General features: G+C 43.9%; 2 protein-coding genes across 2 annotated transcripts in view; both read left to right on the forward strand.

Moving 5' to 3' along the window:
• Positions 1-15029, forward strand: part of LOC143986898 (uncharacterized) — a 1277526-nt gene that overhangs the window by 169014 nt on the left and 1093483 nt on the right. The window lies entirely within an intron of this gene.
• Positions 1-15029, forward strand: part of LOC143989929 (uncharacterized) — an 84374-nt gene that overhangs the window by 5207 nt on the left and 64138 nt on the right. Inside the window, exon 6 of the mRNA XM_077490200.1 lies at positions 10098-11157. Within this exon, the coding sequence (XP_077346326.1) occupies positions 10098-11157 (1060 nt within the window). The remainder of the gene's footprint in view (positions 1-10097; positions 11158-15029) is intronic.

The following is a 15029-nucleotide window of genomic DNA, read 5'->3' on the forward strand; positions in this document are numbered from 1 at the left end:
TGAAGATGTATAAGTTGTGTGATCGAGCCACAAGGTATACATATTCCTTCATGGTATACGAAGGGAAGGACACCCAGCTACATCCCCCTAATTGCCCCGAATACATCGGATCGAGTGGGAAAGTTGTTTGGGAACTCATAAACCCACTCCTGGAGAAAGGCTACCATCTGTATGTGGACAATTTTTATACTAGTTTACCCCTGTTCCGCAACCTCCATAGAAAGCAAACTCCAGCATGTGGCACCGTACGAACGAACCGGAAGGGCTTTCCTCAAAGCCTCGTCAACAAAAGGCTAAGAAAAGGCGAAGCGGCGAGTTTACGGAATGAGGAAATTTTGGCTGTGAAGTGGAGGGACAGAAGGGATGTCTACATGCTTTCCTCGATCCACAACAACACTTTTGTTGAGATCACCAGGAGGGTTGGCCCAATACAAAAACCCACTTGTATCCATGAGTACAACATGTTCATGGGGGGTGTCGACTTGAACGACCAGATGCTCGAACCCTACCTTGCCACGAGAAGAACATACAAGTGGTATAAAAAAATTGCAATTTATTTCTTTAATTTGGCCATATACAACACATATGTCATTTATCGTAAGTCCACAGAAAGACCCATACCCTTCCTTGGCTACCAGGAGGAAATCACCACTGCCCTTATATACCCCAACGGCCCACCACAAAACATTCGATCCGATGTAATTAGCAGACTCTCTGAACGCCACTTTCCTGACAAAATCCCTCCCAGACCAACAGGCCGAAGACATCAGAAAAAATGTCGGGTGTGCAGCAAACGAGGAGTAAGAAGAGACACCACTTATCACTGTGCCCAATGCCCTTCCCAACCAGGCCTCTGCATAGGTGACTGTTTCCGCCGTTACCATACTTCAATGAATTATTAGTGAAGTATGGTAACACTAACCCTCACTTCCTGCCATTTACCTTCAAACCCCTTATGCCTCTGCTTGCTCTGTAACTGACCCTGGCTTGTTATTCGACCACGCTTCTGCCTACTGATTCTGTTTATGCCTCTGCCTGATCTGGAACTGACCCTGGCTTGTTATTCGACCACGCTTCTGCCTACTGATTCTGTACATACCTCTGCCTGATCTGGAACTGACCCTGGACTGTTATTCGACCACGCTTCTGCCTACTGATTCTGTACATACCTCTGCCTGATCTGGAACTGACCCTGGACTGTTATTCGACCACGCTTCTGCCTACTGATTCTGTACATACCTCTGCCTGATCTGGAACTGACCCTGGACTGTTTGACCATGCCTTTTGCCTGCCTCTTGGACTGATCTTGTACCCTCTCAGTGGACTAGTGGGATTCATAACAGGGGTCTCACATATGTGAGGGGCTCCAGAATAGTTTTTTTGGATGAAGAAGACAATTTCCTTTGTTTTCTCATTCCTAGATTAGGGTCTGGAGACTCGGAGGGTGGGAGAAGCCTCTACCCCTATCCCCATTCTGTCCTGAACAAGGCCCTACTTCTGCCTGCTGCCTGTAGGACCTATACCATCATGCCTCTGCCTGCACTGACCTTGGACTGTATATGGACAGTATCCCTGCCTGCTGCCAATATTGACTATGGACAGTATACCTGCCTGTTGCCTGGAAAATTGTGTTCACTTTTGCTGACCAAGTCCCTGCCTGCTGCCTGGACCAGTGCTATCATCCTGTGGACAACTGCGCTGCTAAAACCACAGGTAATCTTTTGTTTACTCTTTTCTCGGCAGAATGTATTTTGGGGTGTAATTCTTGGTATGTGCATGCTATCTGTCCCTGGAACACCTGATGGTGTTCCTTGCATGTTGGGCCTCTGTATGTGGCCAAGCTGTGTAAAAGTCTCACACATTTGGTATCGTTATACTCAGGAGGAGTAGTAGAACGTATTTTGGGGTGTCATTTTTGCTATGTACATGCTATGTGTTGCAAATATCTTATAAATGGACAACTTTGCGTAAAAAAAAAATGCGTTTTCATTTTTTTTTCCACATTTTCCCAAAACTTCTGGAAAAAAAAATGAACCATTCAAACGACTCAATATGCCTCATAGATTATACGTTGGGGTGTTAGCTTTCCAAAATGGGGTCACTTTGTGGGCATTTCCATTGTCCTGGTGCTCCAGGGCCTTCAAAAATGTAATAGGTGGTTGAGAAATAAGATGTGTAATTTATGCTCCTATAACGCCTGATGGTGCTATTTCAATATTGGGCCTCTGTATGTGGCCAGGCTGTGTAAAAGTCTCACACATTTGGTATCGTAATACTCAGAAGGAGTAGCAGAACGTATTTGGGGGTGTCATTTGTGGTATACACATGCCATGTGAGAGAAATAACCTATTACATTGAAAATTTTGTGAGAAAAAAAAAACTTCATTTTGCAAAGAATTGTGTGAAAAAGATGACAACATCAAAAACCTCACCATGCATCTTAGTAAATACCTTGGAATGTCTACTTTCAAAAAAGGGGTCATTTGGGGGGTATTTGTACTTTCCTGACTTGTTCGGGTCACAAGAAGCGAGATAGGCCACCAGTACATCAGGTGTGATAATTTTTTTATGATTCGCACCACAGCTTGTAGACTCTCTAACTTTCATAAAGACCAAATAATATCCACTAATTTGGGTTATTTTTACCAAAGATATGTAGCAGTATAAATTGTGGCCAAAATTTATGAAAAAAAATTATAATTTGCAAAATTTTATCACAGAAACAAAGAAATATGTGTTTTTTTTCAAAATTTTCGGTCTTTTTTCATTTATAGCGCAAAAAATAAAAACCCCAGAGGTGATCAAATACCACCAAAAGAAAGCTCTATTTGTGGGAAAAAAAGGACAAAAAAATCATTTGGGTACAGTGTTGCATGACTGAGTAATTGTCATTCAAAGTGTGAGAGCGCCGAAAGCTGAAAATTGGTCTGGGCAGGAAGGGTGTTTAATAAGCAAGTGGTTAATCACTACTGGGTTTTTTATTTTTTTGTGCTATAAATAAAAAAACTGACCTTTTTGGAAAAAAAAACTAATTTTTCTTTGTTACTGTTAATTTTTTTTGCAAATTAGTCATTTGTCTTCATAAATTTTGGCAAAATTTATACTGCTACATATCTTTGGTAAAAATAAGTACAAATTGGTGGATATTATTTGGTCTGTGTGATTCCACAAACTATAGTGCCAATCACTGAAAATCGATCACACCTGATGTACTGACGGCCTATCTGATTTCTTGAGACCTGAACAAGCCAGGAAAGTATAAAAAACCCCCCAAATGACCCCTTTTTGGAAAGTAGGCATTCCAAGGTATTTATTAAGCGGTGTGGTGAGTTTTTTTTTTTAACCACTTTCAGACCGGACCATTTTGCTGGTAAATGACCAGAGGTCTTTTTACACTTTGGCACTGCGCTGCTTTAACTGGTAATTGCGCGGTCATGCAATGTTGTACCCAAACAAAATTTGCGTCCTTTTCTTCCCACAAATAGAGCTTTCTTTTGATGGTATTTGATTGCCTCTGCGATTTTTATTTTTTGCGATATAAACGTAAAAAGACCGCAAATTTTGAAAAAAAATGATATTTTCTACTTTTTGTTATTAGAAAAATCCAATAAACTCAATTTTAGTCATACATTTAGGCCAAAATGTATTCAGCCACATGTCTTTGGTAAAAAAAAAGTCAATAATTGTATATTTATTGGTTTGCGCAAAAGTTGTCACATCTACAAACTAAGGTACGTTTTCTGGAATTTACGCAGCTTTTAGTTTACGACTGCCTATCTCATTTCTTGAGGTGCTAAAATGGCAGGGCAGTACAAAACCCCCCCAAATGACCCCATTTTGGAAAGTAGACCCCCTAAGGAAATTGATAAGAGGCATGTTGAGCCCATTGAATATTTTATTTTTTTGCCTCAAGCGATTGAATAATGACAAAAAAAAAATTTTTTTTTTTTTTTTACACAAAGTTGTCACTAAATGATATATTGCTCACACATGCTATGGGCGTATGTGAAATGACACCCCAAAATAAATTCTGCTGCTTCTCCTGAGTACGGGGATACCACATATGTGGGACTTTTTGGGAGCCTAGCCGCGTACGGGGCCCCGAAAACCAAGCACCGCCTTCAGGCTTTCTAAGGGCGTAAATTTTTGAGTTCACTTCTCACTACCTATTACAGTTTTGAAGGCCATAAAATGCCAAGATGGCACAAAACCCCCACAAATGACCCCATTTTAGAAAGTAGACACCCCAAGCTATTTGCTGAGAGGCATGTTGAGTTCATGGAATATTTTATATTTTGCCACAAGTTGCGGGAAAATTACAAACTTTTTTTTTTTTTTTTTTTTTTTCACAAAGTTGTCACTAAATGATATATTGCTCACACATGCCATGGGCATATGTGAAATGACACCCCAAAATAAATTCTGCTGCTTCTCCTGAGTACGGGGATACCACATATGTGGGACTTTTTGGGAGCCTAGCCGCGTACGGGGCCCCGAAAACCAAGCACCGCCTTCAGGCTTTCTAAGGGCGTAAATATTTGACTTCACTCCTCACTACCTATTACAGTTTTGAAGGCCATAAAATGCCAAGATGGCACAAAACCCCCACAAATGACCCCATTTTAGAAAGTAGACACCCCAAGCTATTTGCTGAGAGGCATGTTGAGTCCATGGAATATTTTATATTTTGCCACAAGTTGCGGGAAAATTACAAACTTTTTTTTTTTTTTTTTTTTTTTCACAAAGTTGTCACTAAATGATATATTGCTCACGCATGCCATGGGCATATGTGAAATGACACCCCAAAATAAATTCTGCTGCTTCTCCTGAGTACGGGGATACCACATATGTGGGACTTTTTGGGAGCCTAGCCGCGTACGGGGCCCCGAAAACCAAGCACCGCCTTCAGGCTTTCTAAGGGCGTTACAGTTTTGAAGGCCATAAAATGCCAAGATGGCACAAACCCCCCCCAAATGACCCCATTTTGGAAAGTAGACACCCCTAAATTTAGGGGTACACTAGTGAGACTAGGTAATAAATGGCGGGTGCCCTGAAACTATAAAAAAATAACTAACCAACCAGCGTCACCTGTAACAGTTATATGGTGATCACTGGTGAAAGGGTTAACTAGGGGGCAATCAGGGGGCTTTATGCGGTAGTATATGGGGGTCCCTGGCGCTATAAAAAGCTGCGGCGAACCTAAATACCTACTTGCCTAACTAGCGTCACCTGTGACACTAATACAGCGATCAGAAAAACGATCGCTTATTAGGCTGGGTTCACACTGGAGCGATGCGGGAACGCCACGAATGCGCGGCGGGTTCCCGCATCGCATGCCTCCCGGCGGCAGTTCACACTGCCCTATGCGAACTGCTGGGAGTGTCAGTGAAATGTTACTGACACCCCCAGATCAGTTCGCATATCGCAGTGCGATCTGCAAACTCGGATCGCATGGTGTGAACACCCATGCGATCCGATTCTGCTGCGGGCCAAAAAAAGGGTCCCGTGCGAATTTGCGGCGGGTGCGGCGGGTGTGGCGGGTGCGGCGAATGGCTGAACTCGAATCGCACAGAGATCGGATGTGATTTGCACTGCAGTGCGAATCACATCCGTTCTCAAACCGCTGCAATCTGAACCCAGCCTTAGTGACACTGGCGACGGGGGGTGATCACGGGGTTAAACCTTTATTGGGGGGGTTAGGGGGGTACCTTAGAACTAAAGGGGGCTAACCCTAACTGCCCTAACAGTTATTAGTCACAAATGACACCCGCCGGGTGATCAGGGGGTTAAACCTTTATTAGGTAATAAATGGCGGGTGCCCTGAAACTATAAAAAAATAACTAACCAACCAGCGTCACCTGTAACAGTTATATGGTGATCACTGGTGAAAGGGTTAACTAGGGGGCAATCAGGGGGCTTTATGCGGTAGTATATGGGGGTCCCTGGCGCTATAAAAAGCTGCGGCGAACCTAAATACCTACCTGCCTAACTAGCGTCACCTGGGACACTAATACGGCGATCAGAAAAATGATCGCTTATTAGGCTGGGTTCACACTGGAGCGATGCGGAAACGCCGCGAATCCGCGGCGGGTTCCCGCATCGCATGCCTCCCGGCGGCAGTTCACACTGCCCTATGCGAACTGCTGGGAGTGTCAGTGAAATGTTACTGACACCCCCAGATCAGTTCGCATATCGCAGTGCGATCTGCAAACTCGGATCGCATGGTGTGAACACCCATGCGATCCGATTCTGCTGCGGGCCAAAAAAAGGGTCCCGTGCGAATTTGCGGCGGGTGCGGCGGGTGTGGCGGGTGCGGCGGGTGCGGCGAATGGCTGAACTCGAATCGCACAGAGATCGGATGTGATTTGCACTGCAGTGCGGTGCGAATCACATTCGTTCTCATAAACCGCTGCAATGTGAACCCAGCCTTAGTGACACTGGCGACGGGGGGTGATCACGGGGTTAAACCTTTATTGGGGGGGTTAGGGGGGTACATTAGAACTAAAGGGGGCTAACTCTAACTGCCCTAACAGTTATTACAGTCACAAATGACACCAATGCAAAAAAAAAAAAAAAAAAAAAAAAATGACATTGGTGTCACTGTGACTGGGGGGCAGGGGTAATTGGGGGGGTGATCGGGGGGTAAAGGGGGGGTGTGAGTGTGCCTGGCATGTTCTACTGTGTGTGGGATGTGTTGGTGCAACTCACTGATCCGCTCTCCTCCGTGTCGGAACGAAAAATACCGACACGGAGGAGAGAATACATCACTTCCTCTCCTGTGTTTACATTACAGGAGAGGAAGTGATGTCACCGGGGATTTCTATTCGTCGGGAGCGATCGCGAGGGGGTGGCCATGAATGAATGGCCGTCCCCTCGTCCGGGATCGCTCCCGAACGAAAACCGACCGCCGCAGGCACCGGGCGGGGGCCCGATCGGGCCCCCGACCCGCGGGAGGCAAATCACGTACATGTACGTGCTTATGCCTGCCCGTGCCATTCTGCCGACGTACATCGGCGTTAGGCGGTCGGCAAGTGGTTAAGTTGTATTTTTTTCCCACAATTCTTTGCAAAATTATTATTATTTTTTTCACAAAATTGTCATATTTCTCTCACGTGGCATATGTATACTTGCAATTACACCCCAAAATACATTCTGCTACTCCTCCCGAGTATGGCGATACCACATGTGTAAGACTTTTACACAGTGTGGCCACATACAGAGACCCAACATCCAAGTAGCACCTTCAGGTGTTCTAGGGACATAAATGACACATCTCATTTCTTGACTACTTTTCACATTTTTGAAGGTCCTGGAGCACCAGGACAATGGAATTACCCACAAAATGACCCTGTTTTGGAAAACAAACACCCCAACTTATATTCTATGAGGCATAATGAGTCTTTTGAACTTGTCATTCGCAGAGGCTGCTCCTGGCTTTTGCTGGAAAGAGCTGCAGCTCCTGTGTTTTGTATGGAGTATGTCCTGCACCCTGTGTGCAGAGGCTCCAGTGGAGGGGTAGGCTGCAGATATTTTGCTTTCTAGAGAGATCGGAGTTGTGTTCTCATGAGGGTGAACTGATGGGTGCTGATGAGGGTGCACATTTGTGCACTAATGAGGTTGCACTGATGTGCACTAATGCGCTGCACTGATAAGCTGGCACTGATGTGCACTGATTTTGGCAGCTCTAACAGGTGCTGATGAGGATCCACTGATAGGGTGGTACTGATGAGCACTCACCAGTGGGCACTGATAAGCACTGATAGGGCACTATAGTGGCACTGATGAGTACTGTAGGGCACTGATATGCACTTTATGACATCTGAGCACTGTATGACACTGATGAGAACTGATGAGCACTGTACAGCACTGTATGACACTGTATGGCACTGATGAGCACTGTATGGCAGTGATGAGCACTGTATGGCAGTGATGAGCACTGTACGGCACTGATGAGTACTGTAGGGCACTGATATGCACTTTATGACATCTGAGCACTGTATGACACTGATGAGCACTGTACGACACTAATGAGGGCTGTAGAGCACTGATGAAGACTGTAGAGCACTGATAAGCACTGTATGGCAGTGATGAGCACTGTATGGCACTGATGAGCACTGTACGGCACTGATGAGTACTGTACTGGCACTGTAGGGCACTGATATGCACTTTAAGACATCTGAGCACTGTATGACACTGATGAGCACTGTACGGCACTAATGAGCACTGTACGGCACTGATGAGGGCAGTAGAGCACTGATGAGGACTGTAGAGCACTGTATGGCACTGATGAGCACTGTATGGCACTGATGAGCACTGTACGGCACTGATGAGTACTGTACTGGCACTGTAGGGCACTGATATGCACTTTATGACATCTGAGCACTGTATGACACTGATGAGCACTGTACGGCACTAATGAGCACTGTACGGCACTGATGAGGGCTTTAGAGCACTGATGAGGGCTGTAGAGCACCGATGAGGAATATAGAGCACTGATGAGCACTGTATGGCACTGATGAGGACTGTAGAGCACTGATGAGAACTGATGAGCACTGTATGGCACTAATTAGCACTATAAAGCACTGTTGTGCACTCACTTATGGGCACTATAGGGCACTGTAAGTCATCAAAGGGCACACAGAATTTAGAAAAACTCATGATTCATCAACTGATCTCTCTCCTTTCCTCACACTCGGTATCGGTGTGAGGAGAGGAGGGAGCTGAACCGGGCCTGACCCCAGTTTGTTTACAAAGCAATTGCTCTGTCATTGGACAAAGTGATTACATGGTAAATAGTTGCTGTGATTGGACCTAGTGATCACAGTCACTTCTGGAATCGCCAGCATGACTACATATGACTACATCCCAGAACTAGCTGGCCATGCTGTAACCTTCATTCGGCTATAGTGCGGTTGGCAACTGGTTAACCACCTCAGTACCGCACCATAGCTGAAAGAAAGCTACAGTGTGGCTCTCTTGTTCTGGGAGGGCACCCACACGCTCCTTGGGGAATGCATCAGTCACGCTCTATGTGACTCCTGTGTCCTGTGTCAAAGATCGAGGTCCTTTACCAGGTAATCAACCAATGTCCAATCAGAGCTGATCCCATGTAAACAAACTTTCCGGTTATCAGCATTTCCTTTCCTCATGCCCTGTCACTGTGTGAGGAAAGAAGAGCCGATAATTGGAAATCCTGACACGTTTACACATTCAGAGTACTAATCATCAGCCCCATCGTTGCTTATCAGTGCCCATCAGTGCATTCTAAGAGTCTCCATTAGTGTCGTCTCATCAGTGCAGCTTCACCACTGCCCATCGGTGCAGCTTCCCCAGTGCCCATCAGTGAAGAAGAAAAATTACTTATTTGCAAAATGGTATAACCGAAACCTTTTGTTTTTGTTTTTTAAAATGTAACTTTTTCTTACTTAGCAAAAGCAAAAAAAAAACATAGTGGTGATATTATACCACCAAAAGAAAACTCTCTCTGTGTGAAAAAAATGATAATTCATATGGGTTGCATGACCGCACAATTGTCATTTAAAGTGTGACAGCACTGAAAGCTGAAAATTGGCCTAGGCAGGAAGGGGGTAAACGTGTCCAATATTGAAATGGTTACATTTTGGAACCTTAAACAGAAAGTGATAATGGGGGAGGAGTCAATAACCCAATGATGGGGGTCTTCAGGATCAGTCCAGTCTTCATCTTGGTTGTTCTCCCCCCATCCTCACTCTCTGACCTCTGGTGGGGCTCAGCCCCGCTGTTATTCATGACTAAATCATGGACTAAATAAGGAAGTGCAGGACTTCTTGTGTTGGGAAGATGGCAATGAGTGATAGAGGGGGAGGGGACACTCGTCCTATAATCCCCTCATCACTGTCACTCCTATAAAAGACAGTTCTCGTTGTTTCCTCACTCTCTGACTAAGGTCCATGAATAAAGAAATGATCTGGTAGGAGATCAGAGGACCCATTTACTAGTTACCTTGAGGGGGGAATTGTAAGATCCTCAGAGACAAAGCTGCCTGATGTGGGCGGAGTCCTGGTTTAGGGGAACCAATCAGCTCATGTCTAGTAATAATCTTTGTATTTCTATTTTAGTAGATGGACGGGAGATGAGGAAAACCTCAGAGGATTGTCTCACTTTGTCTCCAGACTGTAAAGTAGAAGATGAGGACATCACACAGTATAGTCCAGGAGAAAACCCGACTACCTCAAATGTCCATCTGGCCCCACACATTGTAGATGGACCATCGTATTCCTCTTATCCTGAGGAACCTCAGGCTGTGCGGGACGGAGCTGTCCTTCCAACAGAGAAGAGGTTTTCCTGTACTGAGTGCGGGAAGTGTTTTTCATATAGGTCCAGTCTTTACAAACATCGGAGATTGCACACAGGCGAGAAGCCATATTCCTGTTCTGAGTGTGGGAAATGTTATGGAAGTAAAGCAAACCTGGTTACGCATCTAATATCTCACACTGGAAAAAAAAAATATTCCTGTCCTGAGTGCGGGAAATGTTTTTCACAGAAGCACCATCTTTACACACATCAGAGATCTCACACGGGGGAGAAGCCGTATTCCTGTCCTGAGTGCGGGAAATGTTTTTCAGAGAAGTCCAATCTTAACAAACATCAGAGATGTCACACAGGAGAAAAGCCATATTTCTGTTCTGAGTGTGGAAAAAGTTTTTCAGTCAATTCCAGTCTTCACACACATCAGAGATCCCACACGGGGGAGAAGCCGTACTCCTGTCCTGAGTGCGGGAAATGTTTTTCACAGAAGTCAGATCTTAACACACATCAGAAATCTCACACTGGGGAGAAGCCGTATTCCTGTCCTGAGTGCGGGAAATGTTTTTCACGGAAGTCCTATCTTAACACACATCAGATAACTCACACAGTGGAAAAGCCATATTCCTGTCCTGAGTGCGGGAAATGTTTTTTCCAGAAGTCCCATCTTTACAAACATCAGAGATCTCACACAGGGGAGAAGCCGTATTCCTGTCCTGAGTGCGGGAAATGTTTTTCACAGAAGTCCCATCTTCACAGACATCAGAGCTCTCACAAGGGGGAGAAGCCATATTTCTGTCCTGTGTGCGGGAAATGTTTTTCACGGAAGTCCCATCTTTGCACACATCAGAGATCTCACACGGGGGAGAAGCCGTATTCCTGTCCTGAGTGTGGGAAATGTTTTTCAGACAAGTCTAGTCTTTCAAAACATCTCACACGAAAGAGAAGCCGTATTCCTGCCCTGAATGAGGGAATTGTTCCTCACTGAAGTCCTGTCTTCCTGTACATCAGGGATCCCACACAACCCTCGAGGTGTATTAGTGCCTTTTGTATGGGAAATGTCTTCTATATAAATGTTGCTGGACATCACAGCTCTCATGTGGAGAAGAAGCACACCCTGATATACACCTCAGATATACTCCATGGCTGATCTTCATCATGTAAGAAACAGTTGATAAGGAGATCAGAGATCACCAAAGACATGGATGAAGTGTTGTACCGTGTTGGCCATTGATTGCAGTAGAAAAATAAAAATGGAGTCATTACCTTTCATTGGCTGAGTACATTTTGTGGTGTAAGTTTTCAAAAACGCTTAGAGGTCTGTATTTTAAAAAAATTGTTGAATGAATATGACCGGCATTCACCCAGCTGTGATGAATATTGGTTGTATTTTATTTCATACCCTCATTTCCTTGGCTCCATCTAGTGGCCATAATGCAGTATTGTGCTTTTTTTTACTGATTGAGGTATACAATACAAATTTATGGCCACTAGATGGAGCTGACAATCATAGTAAATCACTTTGTTAAATTATGGCCATGCTTTGTAATGGCCAAATTAATTTTCCATAAGTAGACCCCTTATTTTCCTCTGTCAGGCATGTTTTCATACCAATACCTGAGATCATACTCATACATTTATGAGTACAGTACACACTGAAGGATATAAGGTAACGCGTATGTAAGCCCCGCATTGTAAAACAACACGTTCAGTTTAACTGATTCTCGCCCGCCATATAGTGAAATGACGAACAGGTGGGGACACTCTTGTTCTGGGAGGACATTATACATCACCAGCGGGGATGCACAGATTGGTGGTGTGCCATTGTCCTAGGACACACCTCATCGCCGATCATGTTAAAGAATCTTTGAGGTAGGCTCTTTACCATGTGATAAGCTGTGTTCAATCACAGCTGATCAAAGTGTAAACAGGAAATGTCGGTAAGCGGCATTCCTCAGTGGGGACATCTGTACTGACAATCAGTGTCCTGGTCATCAGTGCAGCCCCAACATTGCCCATCAGTGATGCCTGTCAGTGCCACCTGTCAGCACCCATATGTTCTGTCTTTCAGTACCACCTACCAGTGCCCATCATTGCCACTTATAAATGCCGACTATCAGCATCCATCAGTGCCTACTTTCAGTGCTACCTACCAATGCATATCTTTGTCACCTATCCATGCCGCCTATCATGATCCATAAGTTCTGCCTATCAGTGCAGCCTCATCAGTGCAGGAGAAAAATTACTCATTTACTAAATTTTATAACAAACTAAGAAAAAAGTTGTTTTCCCAAATGTTTGGGCTTTTTCCGTTTGTTTAGTAAATATTTAAAAAAAAACAACGGGGATTAAATACCCCCAAAATTAAAATGTCATATGGGTACAGTGTAGCATGACCGCGCAATTGACATTCAATGTGTGACAGCGCTGAAAATTGGCCTAGGCAGGGGGGGGGGGGGGTGGACAGTGTCCGGTAGGCAAGTGGTTTCAATAGAAATGAAAGTTAAAACATTTGTGTATAGATATTTAATAATAATAACAGATAGATATAATAGATATTTTTATAAGTGATCGCATTCCCTCTGTTCTCAACTATATAAAAGCATCAGGAGGAGGAAAAACAGCAGCAAACTGGTCTTCCCGGTTAAAGGCTGTGCAGGGGAAGGGGCATTACAGCACAAGCCTAATCAATGGAGGAGGTGCCGTTGCCATCTAGATAAAGGAAGACCCGTAGACGTGGTGTATCTGGAATTTGCCACAGTGTTTGACACAGTTCTTCATAAACGTTTACTGTACAAAATAAGGTCCGTTGGCATGGACCATAGGGTCTTCAAACTACGGCCCTCCAGTTGTTCAGGAACTACAATTCCCATCATGCCCAGTGATGTCTGTGAGTGTCAGAGTTTTACAATGCTTCATGGGACGTGGAGTTCCGCAACAGCTGGAGAGCCGTAGTTTGAAGATCCCTGGCATGGACCATAGGGTGAGTACATGGATTGAAAACTGGCTACAAGGGTGAGTTCAGAGGGTGGTGATATATGGGGAGTACTCGGAATGGTCAGAGGTGGGTAGTGGGGTCCCCCAGGGTTCTGTGCTGGGACCAATCCTATTTCATTTATCCATAAATGACCTGGAGGATGGGGTAAACAGTTCAATCTCTGTATTTGTGGATGCTATTAAGCTAAGCAGGGCAATAACTTCTCCGCAGGATGTGGAAACCTTGCAAAAAGATCTGAACAAATGAATGGGGGGAGGGGCAACTACATGGCAAATGAGGTTCAATGTGGAAAAAATGTAAAATAATGCATTTGGGTGAAAAAAATCTGAATTCATTCTATACACTGGGGGGAGAACCTCTGGGGGAATCTAGGATGGAAATGGACCTGGGGGTCCTAGTAGATGATAGGCTCAGCAATGCTAAGGCTGCTGCTAACAAAGTAAACAGAATATTGACATTAAAAATGGGATCAACTCCAGAGATAAAACGATAATTCTCCCGCTTTACAAGACTCTGGTCCGGCCGCACCTGGAGTAAAGCTGTCCAGTTCTGGGCACCAGTCCTCAGGAAGGATGTTCTGGAAATGGAGCGACTACAAAGAAGGGCAACAAAGCTAATAAAGGGTCTGGAGGATATTCGTTATGAGGAAAGGTTGTGAGCACTGAACTTATTCTCTCTGGAGAAGAGCCGCTTGAGAGGGGATATGATTTCAATATACAAATACCGTACTGGTGACCCCACAATATATAAATACCGGACTGGTGACACCACAATATACAAACACCGTACTGGTGACTCCACAATAGGCATAAAACTTTTCTGCGGAAGGGAATTTAACAAGACTCGTGGCCACTCATTAAAATGAGAAGAAAAGAGGTTTAACCTTCAACTACATAGAGGGCGGCAAGGATGTGGAATTCCCTTCCACAGGCGGTGGTCTCAGCGGGGAGCATCCATAGTTTCAAAAAACTATTAGATAAGCACCTGAATGACCACAACATACAGAGATATACAAGGTAACACTAACATATAATCACACACATAGGTTGGACTTGTGTCTTTTTTCAACCTCACCTACTATGTAACTATGGAAACCTAGAGCCAACATTGGGACTTTATATGAGGGGGTATACAATATATACATACGCCTCCATCCCCGATATATTGAAAAAAAGGAGAAAATGGTGGGACTTTGTATGAAGCATGTCACTATATTAGATGAACCACTCGATTTACATATTATTCCATTTATTAATACAAGCCATACATACAATAGGTAGATAGTACATTATAAATTAATAAATAATTAAGCTAAAGGGTCATAATCATAATACATAATTGATTCAATAGAACACATAGTAATCTCATAAAAAAATTATATTAATTATAAATTGGTAATTATAAATCCATAAAAACTGAATACTTCATAGTATAACATAGATAGTGCAGTATAATATGCATAGCACTCAACCTCAGTATGTAGACCTGAATTGTAGTAGTAAAAGCATATAGTAAAAGTGGTTATATACCACTCATCAGGAGCAGATGCAGAAAATGGGGGTATCTATAATGAGATAAAAAAGCCAAATAAATAAAAAGTATATGAATAATATATAATATAATATGACTATATGAAAAAGGGGGGAGCAAGGGGGACATAAATGGTCCCAAACATTCTCACCTATCCATAATATATAGATACATTTGTTTGTAGAGACTAAAAGCGAGAAACCAAAAGCGAGAACCC

This window comes from Lithobates pipiens, unplaced genomic scaffold (genome assembly GCF_037356315.1).
Source record: "Lithobates pipiens isolate NorthernLeopardFrog02 unplaced genomic scaffold, aLitPip1_a1.2 Scaffold_18, whole genome shotgun sequence".
NCBI lineage: Eukaryota > Metazoa > Chordata > Amphibia > Anura > Ranidae > Lithobates > Lithobates pipiens.